We start from the raw sequence: 21569 nt of genomic DNA on the forward strand, positions 1-21569 counted from the left end.
CTCTGACAATTGGAGGAGATCCGGGTACAACCACTGGCATGGCCACTCCGGCGCTATCAGGATCATTCTGTTGTTGGACCTGTAGAACTTCTGTATCACCGCCGCGATCAGAGGGTGTGGAGGAAAAGAGCACAGCAATGTCTGCGACCAGTTGATCAAAAGTGCATTCCCCCGTGATCCCTGCTGGTGGAATCTGGACGCGAAGACGGGGCATTTCGCATTTGCCGCGTATGCGAACAGCTCAATGTCTGGCACTCCCCGTTGCCGAAATACCTCCTGGGCGACGTCTTCATTGAGCACCCAGTCATGCGCTTCTACGAAGTCTCTGCTTAGACCGTCTGCCTGAACATTCAGGATCCCTGGAAGGTGAACTGCAACAATGGAGAGACCTCTCGCCAGAAGCCACCGCCAAATGGATTGAGCTTCCAGAGACAGAACTCGTGACCTGGTGCCTCCTTGTTTGTTCAGATAGAACATCGTTGTTGTGTTGTCTGTCTGAACTTGAATGAGGCTGGACTGAAGAGACGGGTACAGGGAATTGAGCGCCAGATAGACCGCCCACAGCTCCAAGAAGTTGATATGATAGCTTCTTTTGGTCTCAGACCAGAGACCTTGTACCTGAAGCTGGTCCACGTGAGCTCCCCAGCCTTGCATTGAGGCATCTGTGACCACCATCTGCGTTGGAGGTGACTGATGAAACAGAACCCCTTGCAGCAGGTGAGAGCGTTTCATCCACCATCTGATGGAGTCTCTGGCAACTTGGTGGAGAGAGACACGATCTTCCCAGTGACCAATCAATCAATCAATCAGGTCATTTGTAGAGCGCACTACTCACCCGTAGGGTCTCAAGGCGCTGGGAGGGGGGGGGGTGCCGCTACTGCTCGAACAGCCAGGTCTTGAGCTTCTTCCTGAAGGAGAGGTGGTCTTGGGTCAGGCGCAGATTGGTGGGAAGTGAGTTCCAGGTCTTGGCGGCCAGGTAGGAGAAGGATCTTCCTCCTGTTGTCGCTCTTCGGATGCGGGGGACGGCGGCGAGGGCGTGGTTGGTTGATCTGAGGAGGCGCTTGGGAGTGTAGAAGTTGATCCGGTTGTTGAGGTAGCTCGGGCCTTGGTCGTGTAGGGCTTTGTGTGCGTGGGTGAGGAGGCGGAAGGTGATTCTCTTGTTGACCGGGAGCCAGTGCAGATCTCTCAGGTGTCCGGAGATGTGGCTGCGTCGGGGGATGTCGAGGATGAGTCTCGCCGAGGCGTTCTGGATCCGCTGGAGTCTCTTCTGGAGTTTGGCAGTGGTTCCGGCGTAGAGGGCGTTGCCGTAGTCCAGTCGGCTGGTGACGAGGGCTTGGGTGACCGTCTTCCTCGTCTCGGTGGGGATCCACCGGAAGATCTTACGTAGCATGCGCAGGATGTTGAAGCATGATGAGGAGACGGCGTTGACTTGCCTGGTCATGGAGAGGGAGGAGTCCAGGATGAAGCCCAGGTTGCGTGCGTGGTCCGTTGGTTTGGGTGCGGTGCCTAGGGCGGGAGGCCACCAGGAGTCGTCCCAGGCAGAGGGTGAGGAGCCCAGGATGAGGACCTCCGTCTTGTCTGAGTTCAGTTTCAGGCGGCTGGTCGTCATCCATTCGGCTACGTCTCTCATCCCTTCGTGCAGGTTGGCTCTGGCGGTGGTGGGGTCGTTGGTCAGGGAGAGGATCAGCTGGGTGTCGTCAGCGTAGGAGATTATGTTGAGGTTGTGTTGGCGTGCGATGGCCGCGAGGGGGCTCATGTAGACGTTGAAGAGGGTGGGACTCAACGAGGATCCTTGAGGGACGCCGCAGATGACTTTGGTGGCCTCTGACTTGTACGGTGGTAGGCGGACTCTTTGTGTTCTTCCGTCGAGGAAGGAGGTGATCCATTCCAGTGCCTTCTCCCGGATTCCGATGTTGCTGAGGCGCTGTATTAGGGTGCGGTGGCAGACAGTGTCGAAAGCCGCGGAGAGGTCCAGGAGGATGAGGGCCGCTGTTTCTCCGTTGTCCATCAGGGTTCGAAGGTCGTCGGTGGCGGCGATGAGGGCGGTCTCGGTGCTGTGGTTCGCTCGGAAGCCAGACTGTGAGGGGTCGAGGGATCCATTCGTCTCGAGGAAGGCGGCCAGCTGTTTGTTGACGGTCTTCTCGATGACTTTGGCCGGGAACGGGAGGAGCGAGATGGGACGGTAGTTCTTGAGGTCGGTGGGGTCTGCTGTGGGTTTCTTGAGGAGAGCGCTGAGTTCGGCGTGCTTCCAGCTCTCAGGGAAGGTGGCGGAGTCGAAGGAGGTGTTGATGATGTCCCGCAGGTGGGGTGCGAGGACAGTGTCGGCTTCGTTGAAGATGTGGTGAGGGCAGGGGTCAGTCGGAGATCCGGAATGGATGGAGTTCATGGTGCGGATGGTGTCTTCGGTGCTGATCGGGGTCCAGGTGCGGAGGGTGGTGGTGGGTGGCGTCGTTGCGGTTGTGGCTGGCGTTGGTTGGTTGTTGAAGCTGTTGTGTATGTCCGTGATCTTGTTGTGGAAGTAGGACGCGAGGGAGTTGCAGAGTTCTTGCGACGGGGTGATGTCATTGTTTCCGGCGTTGGGGTTGGATAGCTCTTTCACGATGTTGAAGAGCTCCTTGCAGTTGTGTGCGTTGTTGTCCAGCCGGTCCTTGTATGCATTTTTCTTGGTGGCGCGGATCAGTTGGTGGTGCTTCCGGGTGGCGAGCTTGAGGGTGGTCATGTTGTCCGTCGTTGGTTCCCTTCTCCATGCTTTCTCGAGGGCTCGGCAGTTCTTCTTGGAGCTCTTGAGTTCGTCGGTGAACCATGGTGTTTTTCTGCTGCAGGGTCTGCTGGGTGGGGTTCTCAGAGGGGCGAGTTCGTCCGCGCAGTCGTTGATCCATTTCGTGAGGTTGTCGGCGGCCTGGCTGGGGTTCGCTGAGTTGGCGGGAGGGTGCTGGCTCAGGGAAGCGGTGAGCTGGTCGGCTGTGATCTTGTTCCAGCTTCTTCGAGCAACCTGTTGCTGGTGGTGGTGGATCGTCGTTCTTCTGAAGGTGAAGTGGACGCAGCTGTGGTCCGTCCAGTGGAGTTCTGTTGCGTGGCTGAAGGTGACGTCTTTGCTGGATGAGAAGACGGCGTCGAGTGTGTGTCCGGCGTAGTGGGTGGGGGTGGTCACCAGTTGCTTGAGTCCTAGGTTGTCGAGGTTGTCGAGCAGGCTGATGGTGTTGCGGTCGTTGTTGTTCTCCAGGTGGAAGTTGAGGTCCCCCAGGAGGATGTAGTCAGCGGAGGGGAGAGCGTGCGGGCTGACGAAGTCGGCGATGTCCTCGCTGAATCGTGTGCGTGGTCCCGGGGGTCGGTAGATCAGGGTGCCTCTGAGGGTGGTCTTTGGGTTGGTGTGGATCTGGAAGTGCAGGTGTTCAGCGGTGGTGAGGGTGTCATCGGTGTTGGTAGTGATGCGGATGGTGTCTCTGTGGATGATGGCGATGCCTCCTCCGGTCTGGTTGTCGCGGTCCCTCCGGGTGATCTTGTAGCCCTCTGGGATGGCGATGGCGATGTCTGGGGCTGAGGAGGCGTTCATCCAGGTCTCGGTGATGAAGGCAACGTCGGGGGCGGTGGTGTCGAGCAGGTTCCAGAGTTCTACGGCGTGTCTGTGGACGGAGCGGGTGTTGAGCAGGATACACTTGAGGTGGGTGCTGCTGGAGTTCGGCTTGGCGGGTGCAGGGAAGGTCCGGATGCAGGTGAACTTGCAGGCGTGGCAGCTGAAGGGTCCGTGGGTGTGCTTCGGGGCGGCTCGGTGACATCCTGGGATGTGGCCGGTGTTGAGTGCGGTGAGGTCGGCGGCGCTGTAGGTTCGTCGGGTCGGCTTCCGTCGGTGGGGGCCAGGGGTCCTGGCGCTGGGCGCGATCCGGTCGCGGACGGGCGCAGACGGGCTTACCTTTGGCGCGCCTTCGGCGCACAATCGGCGCGCCCGCTGCGCGTGACCGCTGCGCGTGACCGCTGCGCGTTCGCACGGTCGCCATTTAAGGCGAAGTGCGCGGGTGGGCGGAGCAGCTGGGAGGCGGGAGCGGGGAGGGAAACAGAAGAGAAAAGGGGCGGGGCTGAAGGCGGTGGCGGGAAGCGGGAGCGGGGGGCGGCGAGGGGGCCAAGCACGACGAGAAGCGGCAAAAAGCAAGCACAATTACAGTCAGAGACACGGGGGAAAAAGACAGTGAAACGCTCTGGGGAGGAAAAAACAAGCACAATTACAGGCAAAAACACGGGGAAAAAAAGACAGTGACACGCTCTGGGGAGGAAAAAACAAGCACAATTACAGTCAGAGACACGGGGAAAAAAAGACAGTGAAACGCTCTGGGGAGGAAAAAACAAGCACAATTACAGGCAAAAACACGGGGAAAAAAGACAGTGACACGCTCTGGGGAAGAAAAAAATACAAGCACAATTTCAGGCAAAACTAGGAAAAAACCAAGGAGAGCGCTCAGGGCGGCAGCGAGGCCGGCGCTGAGGCAGAGGCAGGCACTGGGGGCACACGCAGCAGCTGGTGGCCGTGCGGCGCGGGGGTGTCCCACAGTGACCTGACCTCAGACCATTTATCCTCGAGTGCCTGCTGCAGAGGCCGCATGTGAAGGGGTTCATTGGGTTCAATGTAGATGCACGAGGCCATCGATCCCAGTAGTGATGACACTTGTCTGGCTGTAGGACTTTGGGTGTCGAGTAGGGTGCAGCACTTCAGAAGCATCGATGACAACCTCTCCTCCGAAGGACACACGCTTGTCTCTGCGGAGTCCAGGGAGGCGCCCAGGTAGTGTATTCGTTGGGTGGGGTTGAGGACCGACTTTTTGTAGTTGACTTGCAACTCCAAGGAATGCATCAGGTTGAGGCAGTATGTGAGATGGCTCTGAAGTAGAGCAGGTGTGGAGCTTTTCAGGAGCCAGTCGTCTAGGTATGTTAAAACTAATATCTTCAGTCTGCGGAGGAAGGCAGCCACCACCACTATGCACTTAGAGAATGTCCGCAGGCGGATTTGAGGCCGAACGGAGGTACTTGATACGGATAGTGGTGACAAGAGATTTGGAACCTGAGAAATTTGCAATGCTTCACTGAGACAGGTATATGAAAGCAGGCGTCCTGCAGGTCGATGGCACACATCCAGTCTCCCTGGTGAAGGTGCGGAAACATCTGATGCAGGGCTAGCATACGAAATGTCTCCTTTCTGATAAACCTGTTTAGCAGGGGCAGGTCGAGGATAGGTCTGTACTCTTTGTCTACTCCTCACTTTTGGACTAGGAAGTAGCGGGAATATACCCCCTGATGTCTTTGGAGGGGCGGGACCTCCTCTATGGCCTTCTTTGCGAGAAGGATAAATACTTTGTCCGTTAACAGCTGACTTTGAATTTGAGGAAGGCGCTTGAATTGCTGGGGCACTTGCGGAGGAGGAGATGTGAACCTCAACAAGTAACCATGCTGCACAATATTCAGCACCCACTTGTCTCTTGTTATGGTTTCCCACTCTTCCAGGTGAAAAGTTACACAGCCTCCTACTGGAGTGGCGAACGGTTGCGGAGGAAGTAACGACTCAAGGCTTGGGAGGCTGCTTAGAGGTGGACTGCTGTTTGTTATTGCCTCTTCCTCTTCCAGGGGGCCTTTGTTGGAACTGGGATCTTTGTTGGTTCTGGGAGAACCATTGAGGGGTTTGAACCCTCTGTTGAAAAGAACGTTTGTCACCCTGACAGAAACGTTTCTTGAACTCTTTGCGCTTTTCCAGGCCAACAACCTTGACAGTGTACATCTCTGCCTTCATTTTGTTCATTTACTCGTCAGCGTGAGCCCCAAACAAAGACAAGCCATTAAATGGAAGGTTCAGAATCTTTTTCTGGGCATTAGGCTTGAGGCCTGTGAGGCGCAGCCAGGCTGAGCGTCGTGAACAGACTCCATGGGAGTAGCCCTGAGCGGCGAGATCTGAAGCATCTGCTGCAGCACTTATCACCTAATTGGCTACTAGCCCCCCTGCTTGCAGAATTTCAGTGAACTCCTGCTGGTCCTCTTTGGGAAGCTTCTCGGTGAATCCTGCCAGGGAGTCACAAATAGATCGGTCATATCTCCAGAGAGGGCAGAGGCACTCGCAACCTTTATTGATGACACTGAAGTATTGCACATCTTCCTCCCATAGGAGTCCATCTGTTTACTGTCCTTCTCAGGGGAATAGAGGATGCCGCAGAAGCTGAGTGGGACTTCATGGCTGCAGCCACAATGACCGAGTCCGCTGGTGGGTCAGCCCTGAGAAACAAGGGGTCCTCTGCTGGGGCCTTGTATTTTTTTGCAATTCTGGATGGAACGGAACCCATCGTCGCAGGGGTGAGGAAGGTGGCCATAGGCGGTTCCAAAAATCCTGACACCAGCGGTAGCAGCGGTCTAGGAGCTGTACGGTGATGTAAGGTATCAAAGATGACGGACGTGGGAACCACCGGGGTATGCAAAATGATGTTGAGTTTCTTTGCACCCCTACCCAGAACATCTGTGAAAGTCGTGATGTCATCGATGGGCGACACCCGTGATGGAGGAGTTGAGGAGAAGGTCGGGGGTAGTCCCGGACCGAAGAACTTGTAGAGGAAGACCATGTGGGTGATCTTGTGCGCCTTCTTTAATGGGGTCTGTCGTGATGATGGCCGTGACGACCCCTGGACCTAGACCGACGTGTAGAGGGTGATCTTGGTCTGGAAGGCGATCTTGGTCTCCTAGGGGGAGACTTCGAGGGTCCAGCCGGAGTGCTTCCCCGAGGAGTGGTCCTGGATGGCTGGATGGCGTATATGTGCGGGAGTAATCCGAGCCCGGACTACTGCGGCCACCTGACCCAGCACCTTGAGGACGGCGAGGCGACAGACCGTGGGCCCTCTCCCCTGCAGGTCTGGGGGATACCTCTGGTGAGATCTTCACAATATGCAGTCCTGGAGACAATGACCGGTCTCCAGATGACGATCCGGACCTTGGAACCGACTGCCGCTGGGACTCCTCTGTGATTTCTGTAATCTTTTCTCTCGACATCGAGGGCCTCAACGGCGATGAGGTCTGAGTCGCCATCGGCGTTGAATGAGGTCTTGATGGTGGTCTTGACGTCGATCACCTACGGCGATGAGGTGACCTCGAAGTCGACCTTCGGCGTCGATTTGGAGATCTCGACGCCGATCTGCCATGGCGTCGAGTCGACGGCGATCTTTCATGACGTCATGTCGACGGCGATCTTTCATGACGTCATGTCGACGGCGATCTTTCATGCCGTTGTGTCGACGTCGATCTTCTTGATGTCAAGTGGTGGGACCTAGACACGGCAAGCCCACTGGTGGAGAGATGTTTGCCGTCGCAACTCTCGACGCTGACCCCCTCAAGGGCGGCAGAGAGCGTCTCGACGTCAAGGGAAGCCTTGACGTCGACGGAGACTTAGGTCTCGCAGCACCCACAGCCTTGAGCCCGAAGTGTGGAGCCTTGATGCAGACTTATTTGCATGAGGCGGAGACTCTCGACGTCGAGATGGTGTTCTGTCCCTCGACGCTGAAGAGTATCTGGGCCTCTTCGACGTCGACGGTGAATCTCTTGTTCCCTTCCTCTTTCTGGGGTCAGGAGAGGTGGAATGTCGCCGCTTTTGAGGTTTGCTGGAAGATGGTGGTCTGAGGCCTCCTTGGCCACCACCCTGATGACTTTTGTCCTTTTCCAGCAGTGCATGGAGTTTTATGCGTTCCCTGTCGCGCAGGGTCCGCCTGGAGAACTTCTGGCAACGGTGGCACTGGTCAGGATTGTGTGAGAATGGAAGATACACAATACACACCGAGTGTGGATCTGCCAGTGCCATCTTCTTGTCACAGGAAGGACATTTCCTGAATAAGGCTGGCATTCTGACTGGAAAATAATTATGGAAGACCACAAAACGAGCATAAGAAGCCTTTAGAAAGCAGAAAACGTCGAATTTTCTGAAAAAATCTCTTCAAAATCAGTTTTAGTCACAAAACTGAAGCGCTCAAGCTCCTGGATCCTCTCAGAAGGAGCCGGAAAAAAGAACTGACCTAACTGCCACCTGTGGTGCATCATGGGAGCAAGGGGGTCTCCTGCATGTCTTAAAGGCACGGTACCCCTACTCTAATGCCTTAAAGGCAAGGTGTTAGTTTTTCTTTGTTTCCTTATACTCTACTGCAGCCTATTGGCAAATACCTGCAATTACAGGTTTTCTCTATGGCAATAAAGCATTGTTGTACAACAAGTGTTTACTGCTCTATTTCTTCCTTAGGGGTTGGGAGAGAATAGGTGCTACATTGCAAACCTATGTAATTTCAGCATTTTGGCCATTGTGGAAATGTTTTAGGCTGTGTGTATATATGTTATGTTATGTTATTCGTTTGTCGTTGCAGCCGTTTGTCATGTAAATAGTTGCTTTGAATGTTTTTTTTGTTTGTTAAAAAAAATAAAACGTGTTCACCTGTTACTTCGCTATAGTGTCAAGCGCACGGTCACCCAGAGGTTTCATGGCGCTAAAGTGAGACGGACGGTAAAACAATAGCCTAACCGTGCGCTTGCTTGAATAACCAAGTCTTCAGGGCACCCCTGAATTTCGCCAGTTCGGTGCAGGTCCGGAGTGAAAGGGGAAAAGAGTTCCATATCTTGGGGGCGAGGTAAGCAAATCGGCATCCGCCCAGACGTTTCTTTTTATACAATGGTAGCGTGAGGAAGGACAAATGGGCAGAGCGAAGGTTACGGGTCAGTTCGTATTTATTTATTAGATGATTAATGAACCTAGGGCTTTTTCCATGGAGGGCCTTGCAAACTAAACAGCCTACTTTGAAAGTAATCCGGTGAGCAATAGGAAGTCAGTGGAGAGAGGCTAGCAGAGGTTTCGCCGAGTCCCTGCGATTGCTTTTGAATATTAATCTAGCAGCTTGGTTTTGAACAATCTGCAGGCGTTTGGACAGAGCAAGGGGAAGGCCCAGATATATAGAGTTGGAAAAGTCAAGTCGGGAGAGAACCAGGGCGATTACCACCTGGATAAGAGCAGAGTGTGTAAATAGATGGGCAATTTTCTTGATCTTCCGTAATTGGAATAGGCTGGAGGAGATCACTGTTCCGACCTGACTTTTCAGTGAGAGGTCCGAATTAAGAGTGACCCCGAGACTCTTCACCGACTGATATATATATATATATATATATATATATATATTCACATATGCATATATAGTTATATATATGTATTTTCTATACGCTCCAGGATCCTGCACATGGGCGGGGATTATTCATAGATTATGACTTTGATGAGTATCCCCTGGATGAGAACAAAGAAAATACTTTTAGGTAGGAGCAATTAGTTCCTTTATCAAACATGCCTGCTCATCAACGCCTGTTCTTAACCACTAAGAAACCTTCATCTCCTAAAACTTGTGCCCCATAGAAAGTTGGAGACTCTACTGCTCCACAAACAGGACTTGAGAATGGGAAAAATGTTTTGAACTTTACGAATGAAAATGTGAATCTTTCTTGGAATTCTGATTCAAATGTTAAGGGACAGTAGATAGGCTGTGATTTGACATTACCTGCTAGGGCCAATTAAGGTACAGTAAGACGGGGCAAAAAGGTCAAACCTGGTCTGCTTATGATAGTGAAAGCAGAGGCCAACTTATTAAATACCCTATTTTGCCCTTTTCAGATAGGATCCATTAAGACATGATGAGCCCAACTCGGTGCTATAGTAACCCAGACTAAAGCTGTAAATGGATATCCTGAATGTTGACCTCCTCAAATTCACGGCTGAATATAGCCATTTATTAAAGTACAGGTCCCAGGTACACTTTAAAAAAGTCATAACTAGGGCGGAGCTTGCCTGAGCAGAGGCCAACTTATTAAATACCCTATTTTGCCTTTTTCAGATAGGATCCATTAAGGCATGATGAGCCCAACTCGGTGCTATAGTAACCCAGACTAAAGCTGTAAATGGATATCCTGAATGTTGACCTCCTCAAATTTACGGCTGAATATAGCCATTTATTAAAGTACAGGTCCCAGGTACACTTTAAAAAAGTCATAACTAGGGCGGAGCTTGCCTGAGCCCAAGATGGCCGCATAAGCCGGGAGCTCTGTGTTGCTGTCACAAAATCCTTCATTTATCCTGCTTCTGAGCTACGTTAATGGTCCAGAAACACCACCCAGAAGTGGAGAAACGGACACTCTACTGAATAATCAGCTTACCAGCGCCTGAGGAGGAGCGCGAGCATGGCGCCCATCTGCTGCGTATGAAGCCCGGACCCGGCCTGCAGGCAAGGCAGAAGCCCAGGAGCGAGCGGAGATCCCACTGCCGAGTGACAGCGAAGAGTGGAGGCCTAGGAAAGACTGCTTAAGCAGCTGGAGCCACGAGGGGTACATCCTCCGTCGAGATCAGACGTGAGTCCTGGCTGCCGACACCAGAAGCAAAGCGGCAGCAGAGCGACGTGATAGAAGCCCCGGACCAGATTGCTGATGAGGGAGAAGCCCCCGTGAAGAGCTGAGTGCCCGGAGGCCGGTTGGGGTGTGCAGGTGAGTACTAGCGCGTAGCGGCCACAGAAGGACTCCTCTGCAAGTTGAGGTGAGAGACGCAAAGAGAACGCGTGTACACTGCCTGCCATGGTGAGCTCTGAAAGACTGGCGAGAGCGGACGAGTCAGATGGAAACGGTGCATGCCCTTCGATGATGAACGAGGACGCCGAGCAGGTAGAGGCCGGAGTTGTGCTGGTGGTGCACTTGTGTTCACCTGGGCAATGACTGCTGCGGTGAGTGCTGGGGCGATTGCAAACTGAGCAGTGGCTCTGGGAAGAGAGTTTGCGGCCCTTGGAATAAGTGGAGTGCAGCGGTTGAACAGCGCTGACCGCAGTAAGTAGAGTAGTGGAAGAGTAGAAAACGAAGCAGCTACGCTCGGCAAACTGGCAGCCGCTCCGAAGTTGGTTCTGAAAAACTTCATTATCACTTCTATTACTGCAGGCACCCTGCCCCAAGCAGCTAGAGAATAGAGGCTGAGGACAATTCTTAGCCCCCAGACTAATGCACCAGTGTGATCTATATGAGAGTTAAAGTACCAGGGACACACACAAGAGGGACATAAGGAGAACAGTATCACCACGCCGGATTGAGCACCCTACCTAGCGCGGAGAGGGAAAACCAACACTGCCCGCTTAGCAGACTAGAACGCACAGTGCTACAACATTGGTTGAAACAAATACACAGAGCAAGGTGGCTACCATAGACTGCCTAGATACCTGCCAGGTCCGAGTGCAGAAACCCAGAGAGGCGAGAACACCACATCGGGGAGCAATAAGGGCCGCAAGCGTACAGATAAGCGTGCAGATTGGATTGAAAAGCAGTGGAGATCATGGGCAAGGTAGACAAAACCCAGCTAAAAATTAACTTTGATCAGTGTAGACAGAAGCAGAAGGAATTGGAACCTTAACAAGCAACGACTGCGCCAGCAGAAATGGCGGGCCCAGCGGAAGAAGATATACGCACAATACTAGCAGCCGTTCAGAAGACCTTGGCAACCATTGATGGCAAGATAGACTCCTTAGCGTACCAGATGGATCGCATGACGGAACGTCTCGATAAGCAGGCAGAACGGATAGACAGAACGGATAGAAGGATGATGGAAGTAGAAGAAGGCCAGACAGACTGGACTCGGAGCAACGACAGATGAGGAGGCTGCTGAGTAACCTTCAGGACAAAGCAGAAGATTTGGAGGCTCGCTTGCGAAGGAGCAACATATGAATAACATATGAATAATAGGCCTTCCGGAATCTACCAGCATGGGTAACATGGAAATGTATGTGGAAAACTTGCCAGTGTCGCAGCTGGGCCGGGAATCCTTTTCCCCTATGTTCGTGGTAGAGCGTGCCCATCAATCACTTGGCCCAAGACCACGGCCAGGTCCCCCGCCAAGACCCATAATAGCATAATTGTTGAACTATAGAGCCCGAGATGCGGCACCGAGAGGCGCAAGAGAGAAGAGAAGCCTCCAACATGAGGGCTCCACAATCTCTTGATTTCCTGACTTCACTCTGTGGGTGCAGGAAGCGAGAAAACAGTTTGCACTCCTGAAAAAGCAATTGAAAGAGCAGAACCTTGATTATGCAATGCTTTACACAGCACACCTTAGAGTGAACAGGCAGGGAAAATCTAGAATATTCACGGATCCTAAGCTGATACAGAATGCTCACAAAATATGGTCCAAACAAGACACAAGAATTAAAGTCTAAGATGACGGCGAAGGCACCCATGGAGGGAGCCTGGAAGAGCAAGATTGAATGAATCGCAGACACAAGAGTCCGCTAATGTTTGAGACTGATTTGTTGGGGTAGACGCACGTCTCTAAAATGACTGAGGCGAGGGAAACTCTTTGATGAAATGGAATAGCATATACAGGTCTCAACTGAACATTGGAGGGGGGGCATTGAAAGCCTTGAAACACAGCTCTTGTGGCCAACCTGCCCTAACCTCTTTCGACTGAAGCACCATAAGACTAGATAGCTGATAAGAAGCTCAGATTCACAAGATATGCGCGATGGCATATAACGGAGGACTGATCTACTTGAGATTAGTCGAGGGGGAGCAGGCAAAATCCGCCCACGAGTGAGATCCACAACACGGACGAAATGCCAGGACGGTTTATGTAAGGACATAGTAACATGTGATTCACATAACGTATACTTGGAGAAGGGGAGGAGGGGGAAATCCGTCAGTGCAAAGTTGGGGAGAGCGCAGGGTGGGAGAGACGGCTCGGAGTTTCACTTCAATGTTAGACTTTATAGCAAGAAGGTTTCAAACATGCATTCGTAGTATGTTAGGCATCTATGGAGAACACGGCACTGACACCCCTCTGATACATTCCACCAGATTAATGATGTATACCAACCACAATGCTGTCCCATACCGGTAGTGTAAACATAATGACATGGAATGTTCGAGGCCTTAACGATCATAGAAAGCTGCGGAAATTATTTCATTATCTTACCCGACACAGGATGGATATCGCGCTCCTCCAGGAGACGCATCTGCCTATCAGCAGTAATATGTGGACACGCAGCTGTCCAAGAGGCAGCCTTAACGCAGCGGGATTCACGTCATATGCTAGGGGAGTCATCACATGGGCGAACCCGAAATCGGGGATGACACTGGAAGCACTGGAAACTGTCTCAGAGGGTAGATTTGTAATATCCATGTGCCGTGGAAAGGGGCGAGGCCTGATAATAGTGAATATATATGGGCCTAACTACGACAACCCTCATTTTTATCTAGATCTGATGCAGAAAATGTGCGGATATGACGCTCGAATACAGCTTTAAGGGGGAGATTTTAATTGTGTTATAGACCCGACTCTGGATAGATCAGGAGGCCCGACTCAGAGCCCCTGAGCTGCAGCCAGAGCTATCTTAGACGCTACTGTACGCCTAGATTTATGTGATGTGTGGAGGGTGAGATCGCACACACGGGGGGATTCACCCATTACTCAGACTATCACGACTTGCACACCAGAATTGATTATTGGCTATCTTCACGGACTATAAACAATCAGATTCGTAATTGTAAAATACACCCACGCACATATTGAGACCACTCCGATACAAAACATTGTTGACTGCCCGCAGATGATGATTCCCCCTTTTATTTGGAGATTCCCAACTTACTCGCTGATAGACCCGGTATTTAACTGCTTAACCGCGGCATCAATTCTGTCGCAGTGCGGCGGTTTAGCAGAGTGGGCAGGCCGTATCGGCCATCGGCCGATGTTGGCCAACAGAAGCAAGCAAGGGGTTAAGGCAGATCTAGCAGAAGCCATTGATAGTTACTTTGATATAAACATAGGTTCAGTTGATGAATTTACAACAGTATGGGACACATTTAAGGTCTACATTCAAGGGATCGCGATGGCCAAACACTCTGGGGTCCTTCAGGCATTTAAGGTTTCTTTGGAGGTATGCGTGAAAGCACTAGAGCGTGAATTGTCAGCAAGGACACACAACGGCGCTGAAAAAAAACTTACGTTTGCACCACAGGGATTCTATGACACTGCAGACAAAGAAGTCAAACATTTAGGGAAATATGCCACTGCCCGTATTTATGAAGAGGGAGAAAGACCGGGTTCAGTACTAGCTTCATTAATAAAGTCCAGAAATAAAAGACAGCAGTGACGGAAATAAACGCAAAAGAGGGAGAGCCGATCACTGAACCGGCTGCGATAGCTGATAGATTCCAACAATATTACTCAATGTTATACTGCACCAAGGTGGAAGTGGGAGAAGCAGAAATACTGGACTACCTGGAGCACATTAAGCTACCGTGGTTGATGGACGAGTACAGAGAATACCTATTGAGGCCACTCAACAAAGTTAGGGCAACTCTGGCTGGCATGAGGACAGGCAGTGCCCCGGGTGTAGATGGACTGACGGTATCATTTTACAAAGAGTCTGCGGACCTACTGATACCACACTTAATAACCCTATTCGAAGAAATGAGCTCAGAGGGCCGAATGCCCTCCTCAATGAGGGAAGCACTAATAGTTACTATACTATAACCTAACAAACCCTCCGCCAAGTCCTCCTCCTACCGTCTGCTTTACTTCTTAAATGTTGATACTAAAACATATGCCAAAATCCTAGCAAACCGCATGGCCCCCTTGATCCAGATCCTAGTAGCGCCGGAACAAGCCAGCTTCGTCCCAAAGCGTAGCTTGACGTATAATCTGAGAACAGCTTTTGGGTCTATACAACATACAAGGCAGGAAACAAAGCAGTCACAGTCTTTTAAGACATGGAAAAAGCATTTGATTCAGTGAAATGGGTGTTTATGAGGCACGTTTTATTGCGGATGAGACTGGGCAAAATGTTTTTACTGATGATAGGTGTTTTGTCAACTCCCCTATAGCTAGAATCAGACTGGGCGACCAGGTCACTGCCCCATTAAGATAACTAGAGGCACTCATCAAGGATGCCGACTCACGCCGCTGCTCTATGCTCTTGTAGCGGAGCCACTAGCCTGCGCTCTCCGTGAATACCACAGTCAGAAGGGCATTTGCTCCCCAAGCTACAATAAATCTATGCGGATGATACGTTATTGTACTGATCCGGAGGAAAACCGGTCACCGATGCTTCAAGAGGTTGTTAAATATGGAGGGCTGTCGGGCCTCAAGGTCAATTGGCCTAAATCTATTATATTGCCGATTACTCCACCGGCGCAGCCCTTTGCACCTGAATACCCCTTACAATGGACAACAGAGCCAGTACGCTACTTGGGGGTAAAGATACACACGGACTCAGAAGTGGCATTCTGGGAAAACTATGGGATGACAGTAAGTAAACTAGAAGACGACATAACATATTGGAAGCGCCTGCCCCTATCTCTGGCGGGACAATTATCACTCATGAAGATGGTCATTCTTCCTAGATTCCTGTTTTTATTTGCTAACACCCCAATGGTTCTCCCAAAATTCTCTTTTAAAATAATCAAATCACTTTTAATTGACTTGGCGTGGGCTGGGAAACATGCAAGAGTCAGCTGAAGTACACTTACATTACCGCACAACATGGGCGGATTGGGCGCTCCGGTCTTAGAACTGTATTACAGTGCGGCACAAAGTTCCCATGCACACTGCTGGATACATGAGACACCTGGGCCTCCACACAGATTGAAAAAATTGTGGCAGCCCCTCCACCCACTACCAGCACCATTATTCAAGCCCCCTTCTCGCAGAACCGGAGTGCTAGATTCCGTAAATGCGGTTACACATGCCTGGCAAAAGCTACCTAATCTACCATACTATACTCCCCACTGATGCCAAAGGAATGGTGCCACTGGCTACTGCTATGCTGTGATATATGAGTGATAAGCGCGCTTGAGTCGGTGAACATCACTACAATAGGCGACATGTTAAACGACGGCGCAGTCAAAAGTGGTCGGACGGGGAGATGGGTGAGCATCAGAGCACTCTGCTCACTAGGCTCCAATATCACAGGATGGGACAGGCACTGAAAGACATACTAGGAAATGACTTAACAGAACCACCTGACGTCGCAGCACTTGCATACGTCATAAAGTCAAATACTCCCGTAAAAATAGCCTCCAGTATATACAAGATCACACAAGATTTTAGGAAAAATCAACATGCCAAAGCCAGACTAGAATGGCATGCAAACTTAGGGGTGAGCTTGGATGACGATAAATGGAAATACTGCTGTGAAAGCACAAGGCAAATCTCCTTAAATGGAAGACACAGACTAATTCATTTCAAGTTCCTTAACAAGGTTTATTAAACTCCAGAGCGGCTGCAGAGATATGGGCTCCGTGAATCAGCTCATTGTGATCACTGAAGTGCGGGTCCAGCGGGGTTTTTACATTTAGCCTGGCTGTGTCCAGAAATTGCACATTTTTGGGAACTGATTTTTAAAGCGCTGGGCGACAATGCCTCCACGACATTGACCCCAGATTAGCGTTGTTAGGCTATTCCAAAAACTTGCCAGAAGCAGTGAGGCATCTAGTGGATATGGGACAACTACTAGCTAGGCGTACAGTAGCGACTGCCTGGGCCAGAGGTCCCGTTCCCACGCTGACTTGCTGGTCCAGGAATATGGTGTACTGTAGTACGCAGTCAGAACTTTACAGTGAATTGCTCCCACCCCGGAGCCGGACAAAACATTTTTGGGGGCGCTATCAAAGCTATATTGCCGCACAGACAGCAGACATCACTAGTGCAGAGCGCCCGGATACGAGTACGAACCAGATGCCTGATGAGATGCACAGTAACGGATCTATGGCAGAAAACCCCTGATAAGAATCTCATATCCTTTGTTATTTACAGCAGCTGCTGCATAACTTACATTACTGAATGTTATAGGGCTTGAAAACGTTATCAACCGGTTGTGTGGTATCAATATGGGTGCTGTGTCATCATGAGACAGAATTATAGACGCATTGTTCATGATGTGAAGGTTCACTTTGTGAAGCAAACTATTATGATGTAATTCATGATGTCTTCAATGCCTATGCTAAAAGGAACGCATGTAACCTTTGTTATGTTTGGTTATAAAAGATAATTAAAATGGTTGTTTTAAAGTCATATAACGTATTACTTTTAAGTTGGGATAGCAGGCGTAGGAGACAGTTATAGCCTCGAACAGAAACTATATACATCTGTCACAGCACTAATATACCTTACAGTAGGTAATCACAGTACTGTCAACAGTAATGAAAATACAATTAAAAAAGCACATACATGAACACCTATCAAAATTCATTAGCCCGAAGATCTCACATACACCTAACAGAAGAGACACCACAGTGGTAATTTCCACATTTTTCACAATTGAACAACAAACCAGGTTATGACACGCAGAAACCCAACACGACATTCATTCTCTTGCTAATAAATCTTAAGAACACAATAGACAGAACATTTAATGTACGTCCGCTGCAGCATAGACAAGCAATGCAGTTTTCAAATATGTCTATCGGCTGCACTCACTCAACAAGAAAGTACTCAATCACAAGACACGTTGGAGAGACATTTCACACACAGCTATCCACATGGCTAGACCAACATGAAACAACCTCTACAAAGACAACCACAAATCAAACACCAATTTAGACATAATACATGCCCAACATAGCTCCAATATGCATTTGCGAAAGCAATAAACTCAGTTCTGAATCGCTCTGTAAATACAAAGACAGAAAGATGATAAACATCAATAAAACCCACCAGTCACACCTCTGTAACACAAGAGTCAAACCGCAGCTCAATACATTTAGGCACTGCCACACAATGAGTAAAAATAGAAGACCCCAATACATATCAAGTACAAGTAGAGTTAGAATGCAACAGAACCCTTAAAATCAGGTGTAAAGGCATTTCTACACATGCCCCCTTCATCTGGGATAAAAGACGTTTATTTATAGCCATACTCACTGGCAGATTGTAACTAAGGAACATAACATAGGAAACACATTAAATGTAATCTATTTAAAATGTTTATAAAATGAAATACCTGAAAGGAATGGTGGTTAAAAAGTATACAAAGGTTGTATATTCCAAACAATAATACTTAGGAGAACTGACGTGTGCAAATGAGTGAATCATACCCATCCTGATAAGCAAAATAAGATGTGTAACTGAGTGAACCATACCTATCCTGATAAACAAATCTAATATTTCTCTGGTAACATACTGTGTTACACCTGACTAACAGTAAGGAGGATTCATCACATTATGAACATGCCAAGTCACTGTCCATTTCACACAGCAATACACAGTTGGAGGACCCATACCATTATTAAATATATAGCGGGAAAGAGTGTAAAACACTACATTATCATAGTATGGCAGGCTGTCATTTATCCCACATCACAAGAGTTACAGTAGGCCTGTAGACTATAAAGTTAAAAGGCATGAGAGGCAGCTGAGAATACCAGCTCACCAAGTTGATAGTCCTGGCAAAATTTCCTTTCTCTAATCCATCTCATGTTCTCTCCTTACATCCCTACCTCTGGCCCCATGCACCTTATCAAAATTCAGTCAAATAATCCACTGAAACGTCACAGCAGATGACCCTACCGGGCTCTTGAGCTAGGTCACCCACAAATAAATACAAGTTCACAATCCTGAACGATGGCTAATCCAGCAAATCAACGATTCAAATAACACCATTAAACTATTACTTGGAATCAGGAGTTATATATTGTAAGTGCCTTTTTCAAATTAAAAGTGCGAGTGGGATCATATTTGTCTTCTTTGAAAAAATAAAGGAACCCAAAACATGCACACTTAAAATTTGGCAAAGACCAATACTCTTTAAAAACAAAACTAAGCATAAACAGAATGCAAAGAGTTCTCTTTTTAATAAAGCACAGTTTTAGAAAAAGCATTAAACCATGCCAAACCACCGAGTACTGGCGGTCGCCTTACAGGTAACTCAGAATTGTCATCACTAAAAGGTCTGTGGAGACAGCTCACTATCTCTTGCAGAGTCCTTTCCATGCCCTGATGATGTTTACTTTCAGAATGACAAAGAAAACAGGGGGGAGGTGGGAAGAGGATGCAAAACTAGTTTACTCATGTGATTTCCAACAAAAAAGCCCTTAAAAACTGCATAGTCTCAAGCAAACATAAAAGGGATTGTTAAGAATGGAGTGCAACAAAAATTACTGCAATACGAATGAGAAGGATTTCATCATTTTCAACAATTCTTGGGCAGTAGAAACTTCAAGTGCTCTACAGTGCCCTGTGATCGGCTGAAAAGATGCCAATACGAAAAGTTGATACATTGTGGTATTCACTGAACTGTCTCAGCTAGTAAGAATTATTCAGTTTGTTCAGTCCATTCTGATGTTGTGGTAGCCAGTCAGATGGATGTGGCTCCTAATTAATTATAATAGGCTATGTGGCAGCCAACCTGAATGGATGCGGCTATTCATATGTTTCTAAGACACTTATAGGTCCAAAAAGGGAAGATATGAGCGATTCATGCTGTAATGCACAATTACAATCACCAGTTTCTTTTGTCTGGAAAAACAACTAAATGGCAGAACCATCTCAAATCCACAACAGCAAAGAAGACACAAATAAAAGGACGCATCCACCCACTTCTGGGAAGGGAAGTCAAAGCATAACAGGGCAAGTGAGGAAGAGGCAAAGCTATGGGTGTACCCGGCTTCCCTTCAAGTACGTTGGCAGGTGCAGCAGTCCTTTCTCAAACCCAGAAGAATATGTCAAGCAAGTAATGGATGGGTGTGACATTGAAGGCTCAGTAAAGAAAAGCTGAAAAAATCATGGAGGCTGGAGGTTGGAAAGTAACAAGTAACTTCTTTGAACTATCCAAAAGCAACACACTGACCTTTAGAATAAACATCTGTATACTATCACAATGTCAACGCAGCACAACAACAAAAAATGTCAACACAAGGCACTTTATTGATGCAGATTTTCAGGCAAATACATTTGCAATGGACGTTATTCCAAATATTTTGTTTACATTTCATAATAAAAAATAGTTAAAAGCTTACTTCTTTTTCTGGGTACAATAGGTCAAAGAGCTTCATGACAGGAAGGAAGTCAGCCAGTGCATTCTTCTGGATGCTGCCCGAGATGAACTGCAGCAAAACCCACATCAAATGATCTCTGCCTTTGATTAGGCCTCTTCCTGCCAACTGAAAAGAAACATTTAAGTGCACACAAATAAAGGACATTACTGTGGATATTATTTTACCCCCTTTACAGTTTCTCCAGTTTGACGTTTCCTCGGTCCACCATATTCTGGCAACATACAGATGTGGGGAAGGATAGAGTCAAGGCCAACCAAAAATTACATCCAGCATAGTGTTACAATGAGTTTTCTTCTCTTTGCTAAATCAAAGCTTCCTTTCTCACACCCGATCACTATTCTTTTGTCCAGCATGGAGGCATGTCTTGCCAAAGTGGTACTGTCCAGTAAGGAGGCTAGCACCAATTGTCTGCATTGAGGCAACACAACGTTTTAACATTGGGCATCCACTATAGGCCTCAGCATGCTAAGTATTAGTCTTTCAATGATGCAGTAGTCACGGGAAACATCATTTTCAACGAAGGTTTTTCTACGCGTGACGTTTACTACGAGGCACTTACCTCGCAAACGTCTTTTCCACGCGTATGCCTTCAACGACAGTCTTTACCACGCATATACGTTCTGGCTAGGGGGAGGCGTGGAATTCCTTCCAGTCGTTCAGCGTGGGATTGGGGGGTTGGCGGGGGTCGGCTGGGGGAGGGGCTGGGGGGGCCTGGGGGGGTCTCCCCCCCAAAAATAAACAAAGGAGCGGGTTAATTAAATTTAAAAAAAACGCACTTCAGTACCACCGAGGTAAAAGGAAAGTGCCTCCCCCAAAGACGTGCCGTTACGTCAAAATAGTAGTCCTTTTTTAATTTTGGCAGACGTGTTTTGACGCTTGTTTCGATGGTGGATGGAAGTACGGGCTGCTCGTGAAAGACGGGAAGGTGTCAGGTAAGAAAATATTCTTTATTATTTGTGTTTAAACGAAGGTTAAAATGCGTGGTATAATCCTTCGTTGCAAATTCCAGCGTGGTAAAGCCACTTGCGAACTAAAATTCGCGTGGTATTGCCATGCGTGGAACTTGTATTCGTGGTAACATCATATATTCGTAGTCACAACTGCCATTACCCACAGATGGACTTTGCAGTCAATACCAAGCAGATAATGTGGAAAGCCATTTTCCATAATGGCTCAAAGTATTGAGACATCCACTACTATTTTTAGATTTTTACCTTAATTACACCGTTGTTCTACAAAGAACTTAAGGTCAAGCCAGCATACCTACAATGTACAACGTTTGATTAGAATACAAGTAAGGGTTTTAAGATAATTTTAAGCACTATATTTGCAGTGTGCTTTAATGTTTAACACAGGCACAACTTTAAGTTCAGATGAGGTTTAAGGGTCTTAAGTATCGCTCAATTTATGAATAAATGTGTAACCATTCCCAGTCTGGTGATATTAAAGGGTAACTTATAACGAATAATATATGGAAAGTTGATTAAGCTTTGATTTGAGTGAAAAAGAGA

At 48.7% G+C, this 21569-nt stretch overlaps 1 protein-coding gene across 3 annotated transcripts in view; it reads right to left on the reverse strand.

Moving 5' to 3' along the window:
• The window catches only part of MED23 (mediator complex subunit 23), a 684519-nt gene that overhangs the window by 450104 nt on the left and 212846 nt on the right, over positions 1-21569 (reverse strand). For all 3 annotated transcript variants that reach the window (XM_078649215.1, XM_078649213.1, XM_078649212.1), the window contains one exon: positions 20020-20163. In XM_078649215.1, coding sequence (XP_078505341.1) covers positions 20020-20163 — 144 coding nt within the window. The remainder of the gene's footprint in view (positions 1-20019; positions 20164-21569) is intronic.

The sequence above is a fragment of the Lissotriton helveticus genome, chromosome 6 (assembly GCF_964261635.1).
Source record: "Lissotriton helveticus chromosome 6, aLisHel1.1, whole genome shotgun sequence".
Lineage (NCBI taxonomy): Eukaryota > Metazoa > Chordata > Amphibia > Caudata > Salamandridae > Lissotriton > Lissotriton helveticus.